The sequence below is a fragment of the Callorhinus ursinus genome, unplaced genomic scaffold (genome assembly GCF_003265705.2).
Source record: "Callorhinus ursinus isolate GAN/ISIS: 27379988/994484 unplaced genomic scaffold, GSC_fseal_2.0 scaffold2, whole genome shotgun sequence".
Lineage (NCBI taxonomy): Eukaryota > Metazoa > Chordata > Mammalia > Carnivora > Otariidae > Callorhinus > Callorhinus ursinus.
Window position 1 is genome coordinate 30,315,544 of NW_027397064.1, and position 26,169 is coordinate 30,341,712.

At 40.2% G+C, this 26,169-nt stretch overlaps 1 protein-coding gene across 4 annotated transcripts; it reads right to left on the minus strand.

Moving 5' to 3' along the window:
- CD28 (CD28 molecule) lies at positions 1-26,169 on the minus strand. Of its 4 annotated transcripts, none has more exons than XM_073879699.1 (5): positions 26,088-26,169; positions 17,317-17,325; positions 6,568-6,924; positions 6,202-6,326; positions 1-415 (listed from the first exon to the last, which is right to left on the minus strand). In XM_073879699.1, the coding sequence occupies exons 1-5, from the start codon at positions 26,167-26,169 to the stop codon at positions 287-289; spliced, it is 702 nt and encodes a 233-aa protein (XP_073735800.1). In that variant the 3' UTR covers positions 1-286. The 4 variants fall into 4 exon arrangements, with proteins under 4 accessions (XP_073735800.1, XP_025748667.1, XP_025748674.1 ...); XM_025892882.2 differs by lacking the exons at positions 17,317-17,325; positions 26,088-26,169 and adding exons at positions 23,153-23,388; positions 25,948-26,080; XM_025892889.2 differs by lacking the exons at positions 17,317-17,325; positions 26,088-26,169 and adding exons at positions 23,153-23,384; positions 25,948-26,042.

The window sequence follows — 26,169 nt, forward strand, 5'->3', positions numbered from 1 at the left end:
TCTACTGCAACCTCTTGAGTCAATAAATACATGGCAAGTTGGAATTTGGGTCATGGCACGACAAGACAGAGCCTGCCACAGTAATATTCTTTAACTTCATTTCAGAGTCTCAAAATAATGTTATTTGGTCTAGTCATTCAAGAAAAATTGGCATTGGGAGCTTAATAAGAGCCCATAAAAGGAGCCCGTGGCCGGCTGAAGACGAGGCGGGTTTTTCCTATCCAGAGCAGTTGTGTTGGGCAGATGAAGAGCTGCCAGCCGGCTCGCATCTGGATAGGCGTCCATGTCAGGAGCGGTATGCTGCAAAGTCGCGTGCTGGGGCATAGGGTTGGTAGTGCCTTCGGGTGGGCCCGGGCCTCCGGGGGGTCATGTTCATGTAGTCACTCTGAAGGATCCTGCTTCTCTTATTCTTCATCTGCAGAAAAGAGAAGGGTCACTGTGAAGGGGGTCAGGGAACAGAGAGACATAGAGTGGGAGGAGTTCTAAGACTTGCGGGAGCAACTACTCAGAACATAGACCGTCAAATGAAGCTGAATACACCTGAATTCATTGAGCGCCTTGGACCCGGATAGTGCCTAATCAAACCTAACTACTTTGAACTCCTCTAAATTAACATGCAAAAATCTGAATCAAAGAAAGTTTTTTAGATAATGTACCAATGTTATCCTCAATGCAGTCATTTGAATTCCAAAAGCATCTCTAATTAACATATCCACTGTTGATATGTAAATACTCTTGAAGGCCCTTCCTCCTTTGAAAAAGTTAAGCATCCCCACTGCAATCTTCTTACATCTGTCATTTGCTTAACAAGCCATTTTTCCATCATTAATCCAAGAGGACCTTCACCCCTCTAGAGTCTGAAATAATCATAAATTCATAGCCCTGGAGTCCAAATTAGTGGAGAGGTATAATTCAAGACAACTAGTTACATTCGTATTCTCTGACGTGTATGTACGTTTCCATAAAGACCATAGTGTCACTCAATCTCTGTTCCTCAGATTCAGCTCCTTCTGGATGAATTTCTATCAGGGGTGAGGGAAGTAGTGGCAATACTAAAACCCAGAGCAAGAGTTACGCGCACCATGAATCTTAGCATAGTTTTGACTGGAGGTTAGGAGCATCTTTCCTGAACCAAAGTGATGGTAAAATTTACATGTTTGATAAAAGACCCATGAAAATTCTAAAAAATAGCTACCCAGGTTTCTGAATTCAGAATTCCCTTTAGGGAAAAAAAATGTCTATTTCTTAACACCTGGCCTGATGCATAAGTAGATACATGCCACGTGAATGACATGAACCCTTGAACAGGTGAGCAGGTGACTTTTGCCCTGGCCTTATTTTCATGCACTCCTCCCTGAGCCCTTCACACCTTCCTTGTCAAATGAACATGAGCAAGTGTTAAAGAAAGGCTTGAAAAACACTGGCCTCCACATTACTAAATCCAACTAACATGTTTTCAGTCCTTATCTTTTGAATTCTTGGCGGCATTCTCTATTAATGATTACTCTCGACTTTTTGAGACACTGTTCCACTTTGCCTTCCATGAGATGGTACCATACTGGTTTTCATCCTACCTGTCTGGCTACTCCTTCCCTGCCTCCTTTGCAAGCTCATCCTTCTCTAAGTAGCCATTCAGTGTTAGAGCTCCTCACAGGCCTTCTCCTCTATTCACTCCATTCTCTCTAGGCAAACTCATCCCCATTTGCAGCTTCAATTACCACCTATTCACCCAAATTTATATCTCTGGATGAGACCTCAAAGGTACTTCAAACTCAACATGTCCAAAACGAAACTCAGATCCTCCCCTAACGTCTGGTCCTCTCCCGGTGTTTCTATTTCAGTGAGTGCCACTGCCATATATACAGTTGCCCAAGACTTCCTAAGTCTCATCCTTGACACCACCAGCTCCCTATCCCTTGTCCCAGGCAATGTCTGAAGGCATTTTGTGTTGTCACAACTGGGAAGAATATTATGGCATCCAGTGTGTAGAGGCCAGAGCTGCTGCTAAACACCCTATGGTGCACAGGGCAGTCCCCATCAACAAAGACCTACCCAGCCCAAAATGTCAATAATGCCAAGACTGAGAAATCCTGATCTAAGAAGTCTGATCATGAAAAGGAATGGAATGAAAAGGAAGTAATGGATACAAAATATGGGACCAAATTTAGAATGAATATTGTTGGATTGCTTGACCCTTCCTTCTTGCTCATCCCCAGAGATGACCAATAATTTGAGCCTGGGAGACTGGAAGGAAGCTGTTCCATCCATAGATATAAGGCAGGACAGTAGGAGAAGTAGATTTGTAAGAGAAGTTTACAAATCCAGCTTTGGTCATTTGGGATTTGAATGATGGATGGATAATCCAACTGAAACTAAGAAGAGGACAGTATTAAACAGACATAACTGGGAGATTCATTCAAGAGAGGTAGCCATGGAAACACAGTGGATGAGGGAAGTTGCTCTCCAAACATCGTGGCTCTACATCCTTTCCATAAATAAGGACTAGAGTTCTCTTGGGCACAGGGTTATGCCAGAGCAGGAGAAACTTCTGCCCCCAAATAAATGTGGAAAGCTGCTCCTGATACCCTGGCAAGCATTTTAGTACTTACTCCACCTCTGAGGACTTCCCTTGCCAGACTCCCAAATGGCAGTCTTTGCCTCCGGACACTGAAATACAACTATAGCTGGTAGAGAAGCCCCAATAATGAAGATGTCGTGGGTCTGAGGCTCTCCAGGTTGCCCAAAGACTCTGAAAGATCTGCTCATTCAGCTCCCATGCTTTCCCTCATGCTGTTTTCAGATGGTGGATTTAGTCCACTAAGCTGTAAACCCAACAGTGGGATGGAAATGACACATGCATGGCTGGGAACACAATCCAGAACCCACAGTGTCTGTGTGCACCTGCATATATGTGTGGAGAGGACTCGCCTTATGTGTCTGTGTGACTGGGTGCTCTATTCTGCCCCTTCCCCATTCTGCTATGTCTGCTAAAGATGTGGGATTTCAGGACCGCTCCTCCTTTGCCCTTCCTCCACCCCCACCCTCACCCGCCTGTTTCCTGGAAGCAGCAACAAGACACAATTCACTTCAAGGCACAGTCTTCAAGAGCACACTGGCAGATACCACCTATCCACACACTGTCCACATTCCCCACATTGTGACTGATAGTGGAGAAGATCGTGTTTTCAAAAAGGCTCCTTTAGACTAAGAAAGAGAATAGGTTTACTAGCTCAGCTGAGTGAGTGGAGGATTGAGTGACAGTAACAGGTGCTGTTCGGCAGCAGCCTGGCACAGGGGAGCACTTTATTTATTCAAATGCCAGCAACAGGTCAAGAGCTGGGCTAGAATGTGCAGCTGCTCCCAGGAACCCACTCAGCCTACAACCGCCTGCAGTAGCTCATCACAAGCCCTCAGGGAGTTCCGGAGAACAACAGCTCACGCCAAGGCATAGTGCTGACCAGCCAAAAATAGGCTCCTGGAATAGGACCCAGGAAATGGCTAACCTCTAGGGATCCCTAATGGCCTGGCTGCCTTGTTCAATGAGGTGCTGGTGGCTTAAACAGTAATAGCAGCAAGAAAAGATGAGCCAAGGGGAAAAATGTGATGTTATCTTATGAAATATAGAAATATATTTATTTCACACCCTTTTGGGCAGAGAGTACAAAGACCTAGGTTGAGATGCAAACCAAAGGGTTCTTACTGGACAACCTAATTGACTATAAGAGGCCACAGAAGATAAGATCATGCCAACTACTGGCTCTTCCTAATTCACAAGGAACCTATGAAACAGAGTAAGACCAAAGTTAAGTTTTCTCAAGACAAAGCAAGTAGTACCACCAAAGAAAAACCCGTGGTATCTATGATGTTTCCAAGTTGAAAGTGAACTGTATAAATTCATTGAAAATGAGAAGTGGCTTTTGTTCCTTTGGGTGATTCCCGTCACTGAGCAAATTAGTGCCTGATTATAGTAATTGATACTCTAATGTGTATTTACAATAAGTTTTAAATGATGAGCGGTACCCTTCTGGCCACTGAAAGTTAAAGTAATTTTCAAAACGAATTCCTGGAAAACTGGCAAATTACACTGACGTAGGTCAGCATATTACAAGGGAGCACCTGTCATGGAACTGTACCCATAAAGCCATTACACCTATATTTCAGATTAAGAAGTTGAAATTCCCAAGGGATAAAAATAAGGACTAAGATTCTAAATTCTAAAATCATTGGCAAACACCACAGAGGTTCAAAGTGGGAAGGTACCTTGTATGAAGACCCCAAGATCCAGAAAGATGAGGGACTCAACTGACATCAGAGGAAGAATTTAAGCAATATTTCTCTACATAAAAGGCTCCCAGGGTTGAGCAACTTGGAAGAGGCAAGACAGGTAAATATCAAGTTACTATCTAGTATAAGAGATTTCCAGGAATAAACAGCCACTTTGTTCCCTACCCTACAGAAGGGACAGATGAAGCAACAGGCAGCCTAACAAATGTTTATCTGCCCCTAGAGTCTTCCAAAATGTTAGAAGCATGTGGGGAAAGATTGAGAAGCAAACTTTGGAAATAGGCCAACAGAGTTTACAAGGATCTCAGGCAGGACACGTGAATGCCTCAGTCGGTTAAGCATCGGACTCTTGGTTTCAGTTCAGGTCATGATCTTATGGGTCATGAGATCGAGCCCCATCTCCGGTGCTCAGCAGGGAGTCTCCCTCTGCCCCTCCCCACACTCGCACACTCATGCTCTTTCTCTCTCAAATAAATAAATCTTTAAAAAAAGTAAAATAAAAGGATCCCAGGCTGGATCTATCATTTACATGACTGTGAACCCAAGGCTGCCCTCCTCACCTCTACCCACCCAGCCCCCCAGCACCAGGTCTTTAGTAAATAGGACAGTTTCACCTCGTGTGGGTTCCAGAAATCACTGACCCATATATGGATTAGTTAAATGTGTAGAATATGCCTTAAGGGGCGCCTGGGTGGCTCAGTCAGTTAAGTGGCTGCCTTCGGCTCAGGTCATGATCCCAGGGTCCTGGGATCGAGTCCCACATCGGGCTCCCTGCTCAGTGGAGAGCCTGCTTCTCCCTCTCCCACTCCCCCTGCTTGTGTTCCTGCTCTCACTGTCTCTCTCTGTCAAATAAATAAAATCTTTTTTAAAAAAAAAGAATATGCCTTAAAGATATGTTCATTTAAGTCCTTAGTTTGGCCTTTATGAGGGTTATCAATTCATCAATTTGATAAGCACTCATTAAGGATTAAATATGCTTAATACCAGATGGACGGTGAATATCAAGAGAAATGGTCCTTTATCCTTGAGGAACATACATTTCTTATTAAAGAAATGACTCATACATGCATCTAACTTATAGTAAAAAATTCAAAGACAACATGGAATCAATGCAGGAGATATTCTGTCTCACACTGTGTACATGAGAAAGGGAGATTTCTGAGTAAGGGAAAGATCGTTGGTAAGGGAGTCCCATCTTAACAGTGGATATGGTCATCAAGATGGTTTCAAAACTTCCAACTTTGAAGAAGGTAAAGAAAAATACACCAAGTTCATGACATGAACATTTACACAAATTGGTAAACTCTAATTCAGTGCTGAGAGCTCAGAAAGTCTAACTCCCATTATGGTTTCATCATGACAGCAACCATACTTGGCCTCACAAAATTCAACTGCTTCAGAGGAGATAAAAATATGACTCAGATAAAAAGACCTAGTTTCTTTGCTAGGTTTGAATGCATAATTTCAGTAGCCAAATTTCTCACAATTTTTGACCCTGAACCAAAATTGTTCATTGGTTTCAGTGCCTAGATTCCCAGGTTGCTTAGATTTTTATATATATGTATATATTAAAACTATTTTATACATCATTATGATATTGCAAAATGGGAAGAAGAAAAGTAACTGGCCCTAAGACTCCCACCCCCACCCCACTCCCGATTTACCCGTTTAGCTTCTTATTCTGCCTGGCCACCTAATTAGTGCCTTCCGGAAAATTGAATTCACATTAGATTTTCATCTCAGATAAAGTTGAACAGGCTAAAAGAGAACCTACCCAAACCTAGCAAGGAAATAACAGCAATAATAATAACCAGCACATGTTAAACAGAAAACGAACCACATGGGCAAAATTCTTGAACATGTTCAGATTACATGTGCAGTGGAAAAGTTACACAAAAGCAGTGTTGCTTCTCTTACCCAGCAAGCACAAAGAGCCACTGTTACTAGCAAGCTATAGAAAACCAGGACTCCACCAACCACCACCAGTACCCAAAATGGCTTAGAAGATTCAGGAGTCGGCTGTGCTGGACAAAGATGTTTCTCTGAAAAATAGAACAGAGTGGGTTAAACAACATGGAAGTGGCACTTGAGTACATTTCCTTCCTTCTGAACATTATAGAAGAATGGGAAAGGGATCAAAATATGCAAAATATCACTAGTGTAGAATGTGTAGGCTTCCTCTCTGGGATTTATCCAACCCCACCACTGATCATGACCTAGTTTTCAAGACTGCCATTGAAAGCCATTACTTTAGAGCAGTGCACTGGTAGAGTTGTGTGTTACCTTTCACATGGATAATGGTCCCATTGCTCTTCTCATTGTCTATGTAAGGAGGTGGATACATGACCTCAATTTTGCAGAAGTAAATATCCGTTTGGTTAACAAACAACTTCCGGAGGTAGAATGTCACTGTTTCATTGCCCAGTTTCCCATCACAATCGAATCCTGTACTTGAGTAGAACTGAGGCTGATGAGAGTAATTTCCATTCACAACACAGACTTCCACAGCACTATCTACTCCCTTATAAAGGGATGCGCGGAACTCCTTTGAGAAGAGGTTGTGGGTATACTTGCAGCTCAGGTTGACCTCATTGTTGTATACCACAAGCCTGGGCAACTGCTTCACCAAAATCTTGTTTTCTGAAGAAGGAAAAATCATTTGCTTAGAACAAGGGCGTGAGGACTTTTTTTTTTCCTGAAATCAAAACAAATTAATTAACAAAATAAACAGATCTCCAGTAAAGGTTTTCTCTTGGCAGATGAAGATGCGGGAGCTCTTTGGAAGATAATTATACTGAGAGTTTAAAAGTTTGCATTTTGATATTATTTTCATCCTCCTTTGAATGGAATGATGGAGCGTGTTTTCACTTGGAGGGCAGAATGTGGCCTTCTGTTGGCACTGAGCACCACAGCTATGCATTTGGAATTTTTGAATCTGTGCTAAGATTCCAAAGATGTCAATCGTGCATAGTTGTGTATCTTCTTGATTGAGTGGGATCCTTGGAAATGGCTTTTTAACACCTGATGTCGATACACAAATAGATTTGGTTTTAAGTTGTGATACAGGCTTTTGTGTAATTAAAATGTTTTGAAACATTTGGACTTTGTTTGTTGGCCATTCCAAGAGTAGGATAAAAAGTAAGAGAAGACATAACCCAAAGAGTTGAACTTACATTCCATAGCAAATTCTGAGAAGAGCCTTCTCAAGAACTTCACATAATCATTCCCTTAAATCACAGGAAATGGAAGAGGTATACAAGAGCTCCCCCTCTACTCCATTTTTCTACCTCCATGCTATTCCAGTAAATGATCAAAGAATCTGGAGACCATCTAGTTCAGTCTCTTCACTGTTCTCAAAGCAAAGAACCTGAAGCTAGGTATTCTAACCTACATGAGGAAGAGAACACATCTATTCCATCCTGTTTCCCACTGTATCCCCATTGCCTGGCACATGACAATATATTCCTTTTTTTTTTAATGACTGTATGAGGCCCAGAAATATTAGATGATTTGTCTAAAATCGCTGAATAGATGGTGAGCAAAACTACGACTAAAAACCCAAGTAAACTACAACCACCTGAGAAATAGACCACTTAACCATTAAGGATCAACTTCGCAAATTTCTCTAAATTTTCCTTTACTCTAAAACAATGAATTTCTCAAAAACAATGAATGGTTTTGTGTCTCTGATTCAAAATTTAATACAGACCCCAAAAAAAATTTGCTGTTATTTGGGGTTATGCTAATAATTATCTACCTATTTGCATTTTTTAAAAAAGGTTTTTTGAAACAACACCCATACTGAAGAGCCAAATAAAATAAAAATCTATTAAAATAAAACCTCCAATTTAACCTGGATTTGCATTCAAGTGCTCAGGTGTTTTGTTTTTACTTTGGGAAAAAGGAAGATGCATAGAACTAAGTTACTAGTAGTTTTTTGTCACCTGCATTGTTCTCAACTCTGGCTGTACATCCCAGAACTTAAAAAAAAAAAAAAAAAAACCTATGTCCAGGTCCCATTTCCAGAAATTCTGATTTAATTAGTCTATGCTGGATTGGAGAAGGGATTTGTATTGTTTCTTCTCATTTTTTTATACAACTTATTGAGATATAATTCATGTACCATAAAGCCACTCTTTTTTTTTTTTTAAGTTCACCCTTTTAAAGTATACAATTCAGTGGTTGGGTTTTATTTTGTTTTCTTTGAGTATGGTTGACACACAATGTACCACATAGGGATTCAACAACTTTATAGTTATGCTACGCTCACCACTGTGTAGCTTCCATCTGTCACCACACAACCATGTTACAATACCATTGACTGTACTCCCTATGCCGTACCATTCATTCCCATGTCATACTTATTCCATAAGTGGAAGCCATATCTCCCACCCCCTTTCACCCATTTTGCCCATCCCCCCACCTTCCTTCCCTCTGGCAGTGGTTTTTTATTAAATTCACAAATTGCAAATGGATGGTCACTATCCAATTCCAGAATATTGTATTTTTATTGTCCCCAAACAGAAATCCCATACCCATTAGCAACCACTCCTCATTCCTCCTTCCCTCTAGCTCCTGGCAACCACTGATCTATTTTCTGTCTCTATGGATTTGTCTATTCTGGGCATTTCATATAAATGGGCTTATACAATATATGGCCTTTTTTGTCTGGCTTCTTTCACTTAGCATCATGTTTTCAAGGTTCATCTCTGTTGTAAAATGTATCAGAACTTCATTCCTTTTCATGGCTAAATAATACCTTGTTGTATGTATATACACCACATTTTGTTTTTCCATTCATCACTTGCTTTCATTTTTTTGCTATTATGAATACTGCTGCTATGAACATTGATGTGCACATTTTTGTGTGGACATATGTTTTCAGTTCTCTTGGGTGTATACCAGGAGTGGAATTGCTAGGTTATATGGTAACTCAGCTTAACTTTTTGAGGAGCTGACAAACTGTTTTCCAAAGCAACTGCACTATTTTACATTTCTACCAGCAGTGTCCGAGGATTCTGATTTCTCCACCTCCTTGTCAACACTTGTTATTGTTCACTTTTGTTACTATAGCCATTCTGGTGGATATGAAACAGTATCTTATTGTGGTTTGATACGCATTTCTCGAATGACTGATGATGTGGAGCATTTTCTATATGCTTTTTAAGCATTTGTCTATCCTTTTTAGAGAAATGTGTATTCAGATCATTTGCCCACTTAACTGGGTTGCCTTTTAATTATTGAATTATCAGAGTTCTTTACATATTTTTGATGCAAGTTCCTTATCAGATATGGGATTTGCGTATATTTTTCCCATTCTGTGGGTCATCTTTAGTATTGTCATAAAAATTCCCCCCTTTGACTCTAATATTTAGTGAGGGTTGAAAATCACGATCGTGTAACAGATTTCTCAAGCTGACAGTGTATTAGAATCAGCTACAGTTTTTAAAAACCTTTGATTCCTGGGCCAGTTTAATCAGAATCTCTGTGTATAGGACCCAGACATCAATATTTTTAGTTTCTCAGGAGATTCTAATTTGCAGTCAAGTTTGAGAACCAGTGATTTAACAATTGAAAACTCATTTCTTATCCTCAATTCCTAGGGTCTCCACAGGATTTTCCAGCCTCATCTCCTCAAACCCAATCCTCCCAGTTAGCTGGACTGTTTTAAGTTAACATCCCAGCAAAGTACTGTGTGCTCATTGCTCTTTCCATACTTTGTCAACTAAGTTCATGGCCTAGAGTGTCTCTCCCTTCTCAGGTCTCAAAATGATTACTATCTGTATCACTCATTTGCCATTTGGTCAGGTTCTACATGTGGAACACCTCTTGTTTCATATGCTTCGAGCTCTTGATTTGTGTGCATTTATTTCCTCTAGACTTCCAGTTTCCAGGTCTTCTTTGAGCAAGGACAATCTGTTATGTTTCTTTGTATACTACTGTGTGAATGATAGGATCTCATTAAATAATCAATAAGTGAAAGGTGGTAATCTGTGTCATTGTTATCAGCAGCTAGGTCTGATTACCATCTCATTAAATCCTTATTCAAAATTTGTGTCTCAACATTAGCTTCATTTATCATTCATTCAAACACCCCCTAAAAGCACTGAAAAGCACATGTAAGAACCAAAAAGTTCAACCTGTCATGATAGGGAAATTCAACTTGTTTTTTGTTGTATTTCATTTTGCTTGGTTTTATTCTTTGTTTACTTAGAAAGAATCACTGGTCCAGTTCTGATTAAAAGAACCAAACCTAGCAAGAAATGCCAACATCTCCCCCTGCTTTTCAGGGAGTCCAGGTCAGGTGTTGGTGTTTCTGCTTACTGAGCCCTCTGGGGATTGTTTCTGTTCCTAATTATTGGGATTCTGTGTTAAGGGGCAGTCAAATTCTTCCTGCTCTGCCTTTGAGAGCTGACATAAGGGAAAAAATGAGCATAGGACTTCTTTGCTAGGGCAATAAAAGGGAGCATAAACAGGAAAACCAAGGAAAGCTGGAGAGAAACCCTGGATGGTGACTGGGTTTGGCTTCCTTTTCCCAGCACCCACAGTGAGGTAGAGAGAGGGGAAAGAGATGGAAGAAGGAAAAGAAGCTCTAGCATCTATACTCCAGTAGTTTGCTGAATATGTCTGATATCACTCAGAATGTGACACCCTCCCAGGATGCACACAGAAGAGAAAAAAACCTATTTCCCAAAGATGAACAGGGCTCAGTTTCTATCCTTGGGCAGCTTACAGTTTGGTGGGAAAGAAAGATACATAAACAGCTACTTTTAAAATAGTGCCACAGTGATCCGCACAGAATTTCTGCAGGCAACTGGAGAACCAGCTAAGGATTTCTGAAAGTGACTGCGGACCTGAGTGTGGAAGTATGCATACATGTATTCAACAAGTTTATTAAGTAAAAACCTAGCAAGATGAGTCTTCGTGTCAGGGGGTGAAGTGAAGTAGAAGAGTGTGTGGTGGAGAAAAGGGTGTGAGGTGGTGGACTACGGGGAACACAAGACAAAGAGAGAAAAAGAAGATTCTATGCAGAGGAGATGAGGAGGTGAAAGAGTATGGCAGATGTGGGGGAATTACAGCTGTCTCTGTTTCGCTGGTACATGACTTGTAAAAGACAAGACTGGCAAAACAAGCATGGTTCACAGCTTGGGCTCTCCTGCTGGTGATGAGCACCTATTGAAGTCTCTTAATATATACCACTTTAGTAAAAAGGTGGAGGGTAAATTTAAAGGGCGCGAGGATGTAAACAGGGAGACCAGTTAGGATCTAGTTGTAGTAGCCTAGGCAAGAGGTGATAAGGGCCTGAACTAGGATTACAGAGAAGTAGATGAGCTCAAGAAATATCTACAGGTTAAAACTGGCAGAATTCAGCATTGGCTTAGATGTGGTGAGGGAAGGAGAAGGAGGAGTTAAAAATGATTATCCTCAGGCCGTACACACCAACCGGTAAGTAATCCTGTTTTTCTTTTGCCTTCTTCTCTTCTTCACTCATTATGAGAAACTGAGGTGATGTTTAGACATCTGGGCTATGAACAAGACATTCTTCCAGCCTAAGAGACCACTGCAAAGAATACAAGTTACCTCAAAAGTTCCTGGGAACACAGTTGACTCCTTGGAGCTTAGTTCACTGTTTTCTGTTCTCACAAGGGAGAGGTGGTGGTCTTTCTCTCCTGAATCTGTTTTTCCTTCACAAAGCATAATATAGTGAGATAACTAGAAGATAGACTTTCCTTCTGTTCATCCATGGGGCCTCCAAATTCAAACCTCAGCATGGTTAAGGGGATTTCTCTGAACCCATTCTACCTCAGCACTACAAATTGAGCAATCTCTCAGAGAGGAGCAATCCAAGATCTCAGGGTCGTGACTGGCTGTTACATATTCGGTATTCTCCAGGTTGATGGCACATCCAAAACTGCAAAGGGGAAAGAAAAGTCCTTTTTTGTGTGACTCCTTTTACTAAAATTTGTTGGGAAAGAGCTTGAAAAATATCGATTACATGACCATTTGATGAAAAGAGACGTCCAATGTATTTGTCAACGTTTACTTTTTTCTCTCTTCCATGTGAACACATAATTTTAAAGCTAGGTGCTATGCTTGAAGTGGTTTGCCAAATATGTGCTAGTGTGTGGCAATGGTCTCCTAGCTTAGGGTTCAACCCAAGTTAAGGACTGGCTGATAGAACTTCTTGTTTTCAACATTAATATCCTGATAGCCCTTGGTCCCACCTTGGTTCATGTCAATCATGTAGAGAAGCCTGAGTGAGAAACCATCTCATAGGACTTCAAAATCTACATCTGCTTTGAAGACACACTAAATGAAAGAAATTCACTTTTGGTGGCAGAAAAATATTACCAATTTATCTAAATGATATTGAATATATGTGGTCATTATAACTTACGGTAGACACAATACTTATTTTTTTCTTAAAATGGAGTATTGTGAAAATGCACACCCCTTACTCTATTGGAGTGGAGTATTAACGTGGATAAGTCACAGCTACCAATAATGGAAAGATCAAATGATATTTGGCTTTGAAATGTATTTTTGGTTCTCTGAGTTTCAGGGAATCCACAGGACTTCAAATAATTTAAGAACACATTGTAAAATTTAAGAATATATCCAGACTCAGAAGACACTAGAGAAATATTTAGCTTCCCTATACTAACTTGTACTTGAGTCCTTTCATGCTAGGAGTGAAGAGCACCCTTAGGTTAATTTGGTCTTAGCAGACCTAGCCTTTCCCTGTGGATATTTGGTTTTCCTTCTTGTAAGTAGTTAGGCAAGGTCCACCTAGGTCAAACCTACAGCATTAAAAGAGAAACATTGTCAGTCCATCAATTGTATTTGCTTCTGGTATCAAAAGATTCGCTTGACTGACATTTCTCTAACTGAATTGACAAGTTGTTTTGATGATGAATTTAGTGCTTTGCTTTCAAAGCCTTTCCTAGCAGCTAAATCAGCTAAAGGTATGGAGACAGGAAGCTGTAACCTCAAACCTCTTTCCCTCACAACTCCTTAACAACAGGCAACATGAAGGGTAAGATTTGAGGTGAAAAGGTACTTATCTGCTCCCTATAAGTAAAGCAGTGAGAGCTAAAAGATTTCCCACAGATAATCTGTGAATCTTGTGATACAGTTGACTTTTAGAAAATTGGAAGTTACTTGTACTTCCATGATATTTGGTTACAAAAAAAAAAAAACTTTCCCTTTTTGCCTGTTGTAAATGGGTCCATTACTATTTTAATAATCAACTCTCTGCACAGATGGAGTGGATAACCATCTCTCAGGTGTGGTTCCAAGCACCAGAGAAGGAACCCTGCCCCTGAAAGGACCCTCCTCACCAACTCTGTTAATGCTTGGATTTCAAAAGAAGATGAAGCCTAAAAGGCAATGTGGAAAAAACATTGACTTAAGTTAGTAATTGCGGCCTACATTCGTAGGGCTACAAAGTGCTTTTTCCTATTTTATCTCATATAACTCCATATTAACCTGTGAAGTAAATAAATAGGACAGTCATCTTTATGCCCATTTCACAGATGGGGAAACTGAGGTTAAAGAGGTCGAACAAGTTGCCCAAGTTTATAGGACAAGTGACCTTTATGACTTGGCTCATGCTTCATTTCTAATTATTCTTTCCCTCTGTTAGGTTTCATCAAAATTTCAACACAATTTCAGTGATTGATTCTAGATCTTCTCAAAGTTGGACAGATAATTGGATGGTATTAGAAGTGAGAGTTAGGAAAATACCATTGAGTAGGGGAGTAAATGGAGTGGAATCAGGACAAAACTAAGTTAAAATTCCATTTTCTCCACCATTTTGCTGGAGTGCCATCCTGCAAAAAGTGCTCAGCTGGAAGGAACCTTGAGGTGACCTAAGCCAAAACCTTATTTTATAACAGAGACAGCAGAAAACAAAAAAAAAAAGTAATTTTTTTTAAGCAAGGCCACACAAATAATGGAAGAGCTAAGGTTTTTTATTTATGTTTCTAGGAATAATGTTTGAAATCATGAATGTTCTATTCAGAAAACCAACTTTGTGTAGTCAGCAGATACACTTGATTTCATGGTCGTATTTACAAAAAGTATGTTTCCAAACTTTCTTTGGCTATAATGCATGTGTACAAAACATTTTGCTTATGATTTCAGAGACTTCCTGAAGGTTATAAATGGATCCCAGATAAGGCCTACAGACAATACCATCACATGAAGTGCCTCTTATAAATTATTTCAGATCCACAACCAACCATTATGCCATCTCAGCTCTCCTATTTCAGCTTGCCCAGGTGTGTACGAAACACTTTGAACATGAACATTAGTCAGTACATAAAGTCACTTTTCAGTCTAAACCTCATTGGGCAAATTCTTAACCTCAGGACCTTTGTGAATCACGTATATTTATCACATTTAATTTATGATATGCCATCTTTCCTTTTCTCTATCATAGCACCATAGAGAAACAGAAAGGCACCTAGAGGTTAGTAAACCAGAGAGTGGAGTAGACAACACTCAAGACTGACATTTGCATTGAGTGTTAAGGAAGCAGTAAAAGGAGATATGATAGGTCTTTAATTAGCAATGTGACTTTCTTTCAGAACCTCTTAAGAACTTTATTGGGTTCCATCTCTGCACATCACAATCAGTTCCTTTTGCAGCTTAAAAATCAGATCGTAAGATCATAATCATGTTGTTTCCTTTTTTAAAATTCTGACTGAACAGAATTTAACATGTCAGGCAGGAACCAGAGAAAATGAAAGCTCTCTATTTTCAACCATCTTGCCCTGCGGTGTTTGCGAACACACTGTGAAGGTGACGCTGGTTTCCTTGGCATAGAGCACCTCCCTCCTGACCACAGAGCTGGTGAAGTTATTGTAACTTTCCTCTGAGTACGTTTCCTGTTCGGGCCTAGGATACCCTTCAACACCTGGCCATCTGACCACTTGCTCCTTTCTGCGCTCCATAAGGGGCAGGCTTGCTCACAGGCCAATCCAGTGTTTGCTCAGGAACCTGTGAGACCAATTGTGCTTTCTGGGAGGAAAGTGGCTCTTTCCTCTGTCTGTGGCTCTGGTAACTCTGGCTGGTGGCTCGGTCTCATACAGATGTGAGAGAGAGGAGTAAAAAACACTCATCAGACTTTCACCATCTTCTTTGAGCTAATAGGAAGATAAAAACAAAGCTATGAATGGCCTAGCATACCTTAAATGGCTCCAGACTCTCTGAAATTAATGATAAAATGGGGGGCAGGGAGTAACATTACATTTTCAAAATAACTTTGTGGTCATTCCATCTAGTTTTCTAATGGCTGTCATCTTGAAACTCTCCCATTTTCACAAGGAATAAAGATTTAAGGAAAGCTCCCCCCCCAAAAAAGGGCTTTGAAAAAGCACGTGGAGGGCGCCTGGGTGGCTCAGATAGTTAAGCGTCTGCCTTCGGCTCAGGTCATGATCCCAGAGTCCTGGGACTGAGTCCCACTTCGGGCTCCCTGCTCCTTGGGAGCCTGCTTCTCCCTCTGCCTCTCTCTCTCTCTCTGTGTCTCTCATGAATAAATAAATAAAATCTTTAAAAAAGAAAAGAAAAAGCATGTGGTATATACATGTATGTGGTCTCATTCAGGATCCCAGCCGAAAACAAATGGCACACTCAAAATTGGGCAATAGGAGGAAGGTGTATTTATAAAAGGACTGTTGGCAAGGGTGTGGAACCACAAGGCAAGTGCTAGAGACTGTAGCTCATGGCAGCAGAGTTACGACCACCCTTAGGTCTAAAAGGGCATGAGCAGGGTGAGGTTACCAGAGCCAGAAGGATTTTACTAGGAAGGCAACAGGAGATGTTGAAGACACCTGAGTTGAAAATAGAGTGGTAAGCGCCCCTGGGGGAAGGTTAGCACAGTAGTGCAGAGTGCACTCACTAGAGAGAGGGTAGAGCGGAGGCAGAGACCAATGGGGAGGCTGTTGCAATCGCTTTGATGTGAGCTCACAGGGCCTGAGTTGCAGAGGTGGTAGCTAGGATGGAAAGGACAGACACAGAGTGGGTACTTGGTTGTGCTCACTGATGGTGAACAAGAATCAGAAATGACAGAGTTTCTGGGCTGGGTGAGGATGAAAGCAGAGGCATTGTTGACAAAATTAAGTAAGTAAAGAGAGAACATTTGTTTGGAGAAAAGCTGTTGGGTTGAGTTTTTGACACACTGGGTTTGAGGGGTGGCTAAGGCATCCTGAAGGAAAGGTCCAGGAGTTAGGTGTGTTGGACGAGAGCTCAAGAAAGTCAAAGATAGATGTATATATCAGAATGTCATCTGTATTAGGATGACAGTTAATAGTAAGCCTGCCTAAAGCCATTGCCTGTATTATCATCCATCCCTAATGCTCAGAGACACTGCCCAGCAATGAAGGGTGTAAGCACTCTAGAACTGAAACTTCCTAAACATAAAGCAATGTAAATGGGTGTGATGTGACCAGCCCCTACAATTCAAAGGTCTACAATTGTCCTCTCAGCACCTAATGCTAGAAGGATAATCTAAAAGGCCACCAAGGCAGAGCACCTTATATGAAAGCTGCCAAAGCACTCCCAAATATCCAATTTTATTACCCTAAAAGGTCGCCTATAATCCAAATAGTAAGTAACTAGGGCTTTATAGCTTTCTACATAAACAGTATGACAATAATTCAATCTGAATCTCCAAAGAGCCTGCTCAGGGCCACCTTGACACATACAGAAGCTTCTAGGCAAATGTCATGACTTGGAAGTTTGAAAACTTGAGGCAACTTGAATTGTCTTGTTAAAACTGATAAAAGCCAGCGTTTTTATTCCATGGAAGAAGCATTTTTAAACCAGAAATAGACCTGAGATGTCTTCAAGTCCAACCCCCTCACATATCAGACAAGGAAAAGAAGGCCTAGAAAAGCGTTGTCACATTTCAACAGACTGAAACTCCTAATCGCATCCCCTCTACCTTGAGAAATCAGTGACTTTAGCTTTTAAGTTTGGGGAAAAAAGGGGGGAGGGGGAATGAGGGGTGGAAAAACAGACATGGACTCTCCAAAGCTAAGGGCAAGCAGCTATATCCTTGGTCCAAAAAACACAGGGAGATGCTGAGATTAACTTTTCTGACTGGAAACTGGAGCCCTGCCCATGATTTTGGGCAGGATTGATCTGAACCTGTGACCCTCTTGTTTTAGCCATGAGCTGAGGCCAAGCCAAGCCATACTGTACATTTTTGAAGGCTCAAGCAAATTTAAAATAGAGATGGGCTAAGTCTTCAAAGTCAAAGTACATATTATTCAGTGGCCCTTGTTGATATAGGTTTAATACTAAAGCCTGTTCTGAGAGTATGAAATATATATATATATTTTAAATAAAAGTTTTTAATATCAGGTATGCCAGCATGTAATCACTCATCTACCCCTGCTCCAGCCTAACATCATTTCTCTGCCCCTATAAATCTCTTCTCACCCTCCCCCATTCTTCTTAGAGATTTGTCCTCCTCTCTCTAATACTCCCATTCTCTGTGCTCCAAATCTCTCTCCCCATATCCTGGTGAAAACTGCCTCTGTTCTTTATTTTTCTCCCTCCTCCTCTTTTATTTCCTAATGGCCCTCTCTCCCCTCCCCCCCTTCCACACTAGACACACACACACACACACACACACACACTCACTCACTCACTCACTCAAGAACAGCACTTTGTTCCTCCCACATCTCAAACATAATAAAGTCACTCAGTTTGCAAATACTTATTACATACCTACCATGTACAAGGAATGGTGAACGTTATAGGTGATAGAAGTTCCTGTCTTCACTTTACCTAGAATTTCCTCTCTTTCTACTGTCTCTATTCTGTTCTCCACTTTTTCTTGATCTTTTGAAGTCTTATCTTCTTTCCCCACCATTCTGTCTAAGCTCAAAAGTCTCAACTGGCCTCCTTTGAGTCAAAACCAATAGGCTTCCCAGACCACTATTCACTTCTTCCCTTATATAATTAATGCCATTAAGCACTGTCTCTTTTTGAAATTCTTTCCTCCTTTGGCTTTAGTGATGTTCTATCAAGGCTCTTTCTCCTCTTATCTCTCTAAACACATTCTGTCTCCTTCACTGCTTCATCATCTCTTCAGCTGACTCCTAACCAGAGCAATTTTCCAGATTCAGTTCAACCCTCTGCTTTTCTACAGTTATACTCTCTCATTTCTACTAGCCATCCATTCCCATGACATCAGCCTTCCTCCTAAGATGAGGATTCCTAGATATTTTCTTCTACCCAGATCCCATAGCTTCAGGTTTATGCTGGACATTTTTCTGCCATTTCAAGCCTTTACTTCAAATTCAATGTGTCTAAAACTAAACATTATTTTGCCCCAAAGCTCAGTTGCACAACATCTTGATTTCAGGTGGTAATACCACCATTCCTCTATTAAGCCAAAAACCTTGACATCATTCTTGATCCCTCCCTCTCTTTCACAAACCAAGTACTACATCCTGGAATTTTATTTTTCAAGAATCCTTCAAAATAGTCACTTCTTGCTGTTCCCACATTTGCTACCCAAATTCTAATCTACTACCCCTCCTCCTGGCAAAGTGGCAGAGTGTTACAACGTGATCTCCTTGCCATTAGTCTCTATACATTCTAGACCATCCTGCTTCCAAAAGCTTCCGGCTGCATCACAATGCCTTGAAAATGAAGTCCGAACTTGGGGTATCAGTGTTCAGTCCTTGGTTTGACCTGATTCTACCCTACCTTTCCACGCCTCCACACATTCAGTTCTGGCCAAGAACACAGAACAATATTCCTGGTTTAATTTCTTTATTTGTATTGCTTCTCCCTCCTGAAGTAACATGGAATTGGTAAGAACATGAATGCTGGAGCAAGTGTCTGGATTTACTCACTTACTAGCTGTGTGACCATAGGCAAGTTGCTCTATTTGCTCCATCATTCAGTTTCCTCATCTTGCAGATAAAATAACCATAGCAACCGTTTCAAAGGATTTCAGGGAAGAATATATGATTTAATATAGGGAAAACCGGGGAGAACAGTGCCTGGCACATTATAAGTGCAAAATAAGTATTAGCTAGCAATTATTATTAATAACATCATCCATTCAAATCATATCTACCTTTAGTGTCCAATTCAATTCCCATAAATGCTTACTATTCTATATTAATATTACCAGAATATTGATGTTATGCTTCCTCATTTTAGTACTAACTCATTCATTTCCTTCCTCAACAAATATTTTTTAAACACCTATAATGCTTCCAACACTGTGCTGGAATAAGTTATAACTTCACTGTGCTGTGAAGTTATAATGATGAATAAGACATAATCCTGCCTGCAAAGAGCTCACAGTCTGGGGGGAAGAAACAGAAGCATCAATGCACAATAACAATTTTGGGAACCCTGAGAAGGAAGGAAGTCCTTCACTTTGCCATTTAGGGTCTGGGAGAAGACTTCTTCAAGTGAGGAGTGTAGGGGACATTTCAGATTACAAGCATAATGTATGCAAAGTCATTAAGCCATGAAAGAGCAGGGGAAGTAGCCAAGAGTTAGTTATCTGTTTCCCGCTGCTATATCGTGTCATGTAAGGTCTTCTCAACTGGATCAAAAAGTCTGTGGAAGCAGAGAGAACTTGGTTAATTACACAAGTCAGTCCTTATACTTCTTTTCCTCTTTTTATATTCCTTCAGACTCCAATTGAGATTAAAATATAACAGAGGTTTAACAAGTCTTTGTTAGATTGAGTTATACTCGCATTGGAACTCCTCTTACAAATCCATAATAAAGACTGAATACCCAGGGAGAGCTTCCTCAAAAGAGGTGAATCTTGCACTGTAGTCATAAAGCGAAAGATGAGCAGGATTTGGATAGGTGAAAAGGGGAAAGAGGGAATTCCAGGAAGGCTATAGCATCAGAAAGGTCATAAACGCAGAGCGCAGGAAAGTGAGACTGTGGAGAAAGCTGCAATTTGGGGTTTGAGGATCTTATATTAGGGTGTGAAAGAAGATTGATTGGATAAGCAAGAGGGGTTCAGCCTTAGATCATCCAAAACATGCCAGGAAACACTGCAAAATCACCTTTCTATTAGCATCTTCAAGGAGCTGTCAACACAACCTCCTTTTCAATAGCTTGAGAGATACCTAAGTTCTTGTCCATCTCATGTCTGTGGTTGAACTCACCAGTTCTATGGGTGCTGCTGCTTATAACTGTTTGCCATAAAATAAATTACTACAGAGAATCATTCACAATGATGCTAAACTGAAAGAAAAAAAATTTAGAAAGATCTCACAATTCTCATTTTTACTTCTTTGAAGCTCAAACTGGGTTCTTGTATCAGTCATAGAACCTAGAATGGCACCTAGAAGATGTTAATAAATACCTATCAAATGAGCACATGAATGAAGACCTGTCTTGCTAAAGTGTAAGAAGAAGGAGGCAATTTATAAAACAGGAACCCAGTATTTTAGAGAACAGTAACCTAGTAACACCCTGTTTTAGACCCCCTGGGAAGCTTCAGTAAAAGGAAACATTCTTCTCACGTGTGCCCATTTTTACCCAGTGCCTATGGGACAGAGTCTGCGGATCAGAAATGGAAACTTCCCGGACCCAATATTCCTAAAGATGGTCTTAAATTATGTAGTCTTATTAGTAGTAGTGTTCAAAATCAGAGAAAGTCATCAGGTTACATGGAAGCTGCAGACACAGCCACAGCAATGTTCTGACACTTCATCATCTGTAAAGTATCCCTAAGCAATGAAAAGCACAACCCTCTACCTTCTCAGAAAGTATAAAAAAAAAAAAAAATCAAACACCCACCTACATTCCTAACAAGGGAATCTATGTCACTGTTACAATGTAAGACATGTCAATAATGCAGATTCTTGTATGAATGAGTGGGTGATGAACAGGAATTCCTGCCATAATCAATACATTACGTGGTGAATTGTGAGCCACCAAGTTCACTTAGTTACTGCAGAAAAGGGCCCCTGATTAGATCAGAGGTCAGAGTGAACTATGAGTGGATGACATTTCTGATACCATCAGGAACCATTAACACAGTTACCTTGGCAACCAGAGTCCCACAGATAATGAAGATGATGACAAATGAAAAAGATGACAGTAATGGTGATGCAGAGATAAAGTTGCAGCTCAAGGTTAAGTAAGAAATTCTCCACCACAGTGCAGGTTTTCATCCAGCACCGAAAACATAAACATACATAACCCGCATGGTGACACACAGACTCAATCGAGATGCCTATGACCTTAATATTGAAATACCTAGGCCAAAGAAGTCTAAACTCTCTTTTTCACATCCTTTAACAAATGACTAAGTAGCCCTTGACCCCATCCAGTGCTCCTCTCTTCTGATGTTCAGAGTCATCAAAATGAGGGTAACAAGCAAGAAGTTAGACACCTGCTTTGCAACCACTTCCCCAGGGAGCCTGTGTTACCTTCCCTCCAGCTTCAGGGACCCATTCTCATGCAACAGTTCTCAGTCTGAAAACTCTGGGTACCATTTTTTTTTTATGACTACGCCATGTTAAGACCAAAAGAGGCAAGAAATCACCATAAAAGAGACACAGGTTCCTTAACACAGCTTCAAAAACCAGAGACCCCGTCAGTCAGTCACAAAACCACCCAGATGTCATTTTTTCCCAGAAGTTCAGCTAAACCATCTACTGAGAAGAACAGTGCCGGCCTCTTTGAAGTTCCATAAGTAACAAATTTCTTGAAGAAAAAGGCAAGCAAAAATTTAACCAAGTTGAAAGGGAAAAATGACAGATTTTATCCTTTTCAGTGACCTGCTACAAAATAATGTGCTTTGAAATATGGCCTGCCCTCTGCTTTGTGGACAAGAAAGTTTGCAACCGTGTCTCCTATCGCTGCCTAGGCTAGTTAATGAAGAGCTATTGTTTTAGAGATGATAAACCACAAACAGAATTTTCTTCTAGGATATCGGTGGCCTAAAACTTTTCATTTTGTAAATGTCAGCACCCTGCCTACGGGAAATACTTGAAGGAAAATATCCACACATGGTAAAAGCTGAATGGTAGTCATGTGGCGTGTGGCTTTTGTCCACTCATGAAAATAGAATGAAGACATTAAAAGGGAGGATAGGGGGCGCCTGGGTGGCTCAGATGGTTAAGCGTCAGCCTTCGGCTCAGGTCGTGGTCCCAGGGTCCTGGGATAGAGCCCCTCATGGGGCTCCTGGCTCAGTGGGGAGCCTGCTTCTCCCTCTCCCCCTGCTCCTGCGCGCGCGCTCGCTCTCTCTCTCTCTCTCTCTCTCTCTCTCTCTCTCTCGATCTCTGTGTCTCAAATGAATAAATAAAGTCTTTAAAAAAATAAAAATAATAAAAGGGAGGACAGTTTAAGTCTTAAGAAAAGACAATGAGACTCTCACCCCCACCCATAAAAAAGTTTTAATGTGAGAGCTTCAGAGCTACGATCACAGATTCATTTCTCTTTCTAATCAGTCTGTGAAAATGACTCATTCTATTTCTTGATATTGATATATTGATATTGATTTTACGGTCCTTACTATAAAAGTTCTTGCCTTTAAAAAAATAGAAAGTAATATTCTGTCTTAAACAATATCTATACATTTGAAATGCCCATCGAATTTACTTCAGATAACAAAACACCCAGCTGATTTTTTAACAGTCAAAAAAACCAGTCTTCCATGCAGCGGATGTCATTGCAGATATGGCAATTTGCTGATTACATTGCCTTTTCAATGCTCATCTCTCTCCCTCTCTCTCTCTCTCTTATTTTTCTAAGCCCAGACTCATGGCAACGCTCCCCTGTAAGAGGTCAATTACTTGCCATTATGAACAACTACCTCAAAGGGGGCGTTTGCTGAACTAAGAATGAAGTCTTTAATTACCTTGCTTTGCTGATGAGTTTTTATTAAATGCCAACCATCTTCCTGCCTTCTGTGCCTCTCTCAGAAAAAGAAGGGCACGCCAAGGGAAATGCAGAGCATTGGAGAAATCAATCACGTTCGAACTGGCCATTTTGACAGTTTATTTGCTGAGGTTTGGGGAGAAATGAAAAATCCTCTCGTGGAAAAATAAGTGGCATTGTCCTGATTTTTATCTTCATACTGGATGATTAGCCTTGCTGAAAAATAACCAATATGGGCTGAAAAATCTATGAACAATGCTGTCTATTATACGCACACTCCTCCTATCATCAATCACAAATTGGTTCCCTTTCAAAGAACTGCAGTTCTAAGCTGTACTCATATCTGCAAATCCAACAAAATCCTCTCAATTTGTGGATCTCAACTGCACAAGTACTCAAATCTGGTAGGAAACATGTAACTTTAGTAAAGGAATTGTCTAAGTGAACATTTCCTCATGCTTCCTAAATTATACCTCTCTAAATTAGCCATAAAAATCTTTCTACAGCGTCATTAAAATCATGAAGACTCGGGTTAGGTTGAACCTTCATAGAATAAGCATTATTTTAAGCTATGTTGCAAGCCAGTGAATTAGAACTTTTTAATTAGTGGGAAAAAGGACTGTTCTTCCTTTTTATTTTTCTCTTTGTCAAAAAAGTTTTTATTTAAATTCCAGTTAATATACAGTGTAATACTGTTCTTCCTACACACACACACACACACACACACACACAAACCTCAACACAGACATACCAGAAATCTCTCTTAATGCTAGGAAGGACAATTACACTGTGACCAGAGAATTTTACCTTATCTATAATTTCTTCATGGAGGGCAAATACAGAGAGACAAAGAGCATATGGCAGGTTTTACACCATTGATTAGAATGGATCATGCATTTTTTGTATGTTGTAGTTATTTTATCTCATAAGTTTTCTTACTGAGAGAAGCATTTCAAAATTGCCTTCTTTACCCCTTTCCTACTTCATTAGATGGCCACTCAGCATCAAATCTTAAAAGTCGTTACGGCGGTGAGTTGGCATTCACAATGTAGACGTATCTCAAAATAGAAAACAAAGGTCCCACATGTGTGTATCCTTAGCAGGGTTTTTAGCTACCCCCCTTTCAATAAGTGTTCTCAAGGAAAAATATAAAGCTTGCGTCTTACAAAAACATCTTCAAAAGAGATTCAGTGAGTTGACGACAGATGGATGTCCACAGAGCACATCAGGAAAGTATTCTGTGTACAGATACTTAAATAGTTTCTGTGAGAATGAGCTTCTCCTTTCTTTCTGCCTATTCTGTGTATCCTTTATTGTGTAATCAATTAAGAAATTTAAATATCTTTAAAAATCAATTTTAAAGATCCCTTAAAAATAGAGTTTAAAGACCTTTTTTAAAATAAATTTTAAAGATTCTTTTAAAATAGATTTGGTAGCTCTAAATGCTTGGCACCAGATACTGCGGCATAACCTAGCTGACCAGCTTCTGTCTTTCACTGAATGGGTACATTTTATAAATACACACAGTTTATAAATGTGCTCACTGGCACAGAAGGCAAGAAAATAGATGGGTGTATATGTAACTATTTCACTTGTGCAGGTTGGGAAATTATATCCTTTGGAGCCCATGCACATGATGTTAAGAATAATAGCAAATAATGCAGTCTCCACACCCACCAAAATAAATGAGAAAGAAAATTGAAGATTTTCTTATTCTTATTATTCTTATTTAAATGTGCTCATTAATCAGTACAAATCTTGAGCCAAGTGAGACACTTCTCTAACTCTGGGAACAAGTTAAATAAACACCTGTCTCCAGCCCACCAAAGCAACAAGGTCTTTCTGTTTGGAATTGTGATTTTCCAAAGACGGTTTAAGCCTGGATGTATCTGGAGCTATGAAATTATAAACCATATCACGTTAGGTGGAATAATGTCATGGTCAAGGGCATAGGCTGAAGAGTTAGATTAAGGTGGTTCAGACCCTGACTCCCATAACTAATATCTGTATATCCTTGGACAAATTAACATCCCTACCCCTTGGTCTCTGCATCTGAAATGGAGTTCCATTATAATGGTGTTAGGTGTGTCCTCCTCATCATCATTTAGCACTTAAGGGATTTTAATCTAAGATAACAGATTTCAGCCAATTGTAAAAGAAAGTAATTTATTGGCATTTGTATTGTGCCACCTTCTGTAATGACTCCAAAATTCATTTTGACACATTCAATTCAATTTGAGTAGACGTCGTAACTACAACTAACATTCATCTTGCAAGCCAAGCTCTGACTGTACTAAGCATTTCACACAGATTGTTTCATTTTATCCCCCCAATGACCTTGAGATAAGGTTATTACCATCTCCAATTTATAGAGAAGAAAACTGAGGCTTAGAAAGTTCACATACTAGTCTAAGCTTAGCTAGTAAGAAATGGATTGGCGATGTGAATCCTGTCAGTCTAAATCCAGAACTTTCAGAACCAACCTACTTATAGCTGTTGTCTTAAAGTTTTTTAAAAAGCATAATTTTTATAGCTTCCTGGGACACTATCAATTAATAGCTAAATAAATCTTATTTAATTCCAAAGAATGTTTGTTAAAATATTATACTGTAGACTGAGAATCAGTGAGTTTCTTAATAACAGGCTGCCATGTTAGAGCAAAGCTACATTTCAAATGTCCACATTTCATAAGTCATCTGAAATTTAAGATGATCCAAGCCAACCAAAGACTTGCAAAGAAAAACTAAGAAAAGGAAAGGAATCAAAAATGTTTACCTGTTACTTGAATTGAGGGGAAGAAGTTGAGAGCCAGAAGCAGCCTGAGGATCATTGTGCTAATGGTGGGCCAGGGCTCCAGCCCCTCCTCCCCGAGGAGTCCAAAGTGTGAGGGAAATTGAAGATGCACCTGCCAAAGCCCCGAGCGTCTCCGTCATCCACAGCCACCACCAACTTATTTCCCTCAGGGCACATGATCAAGGGACTCAAACCACAAGGCAT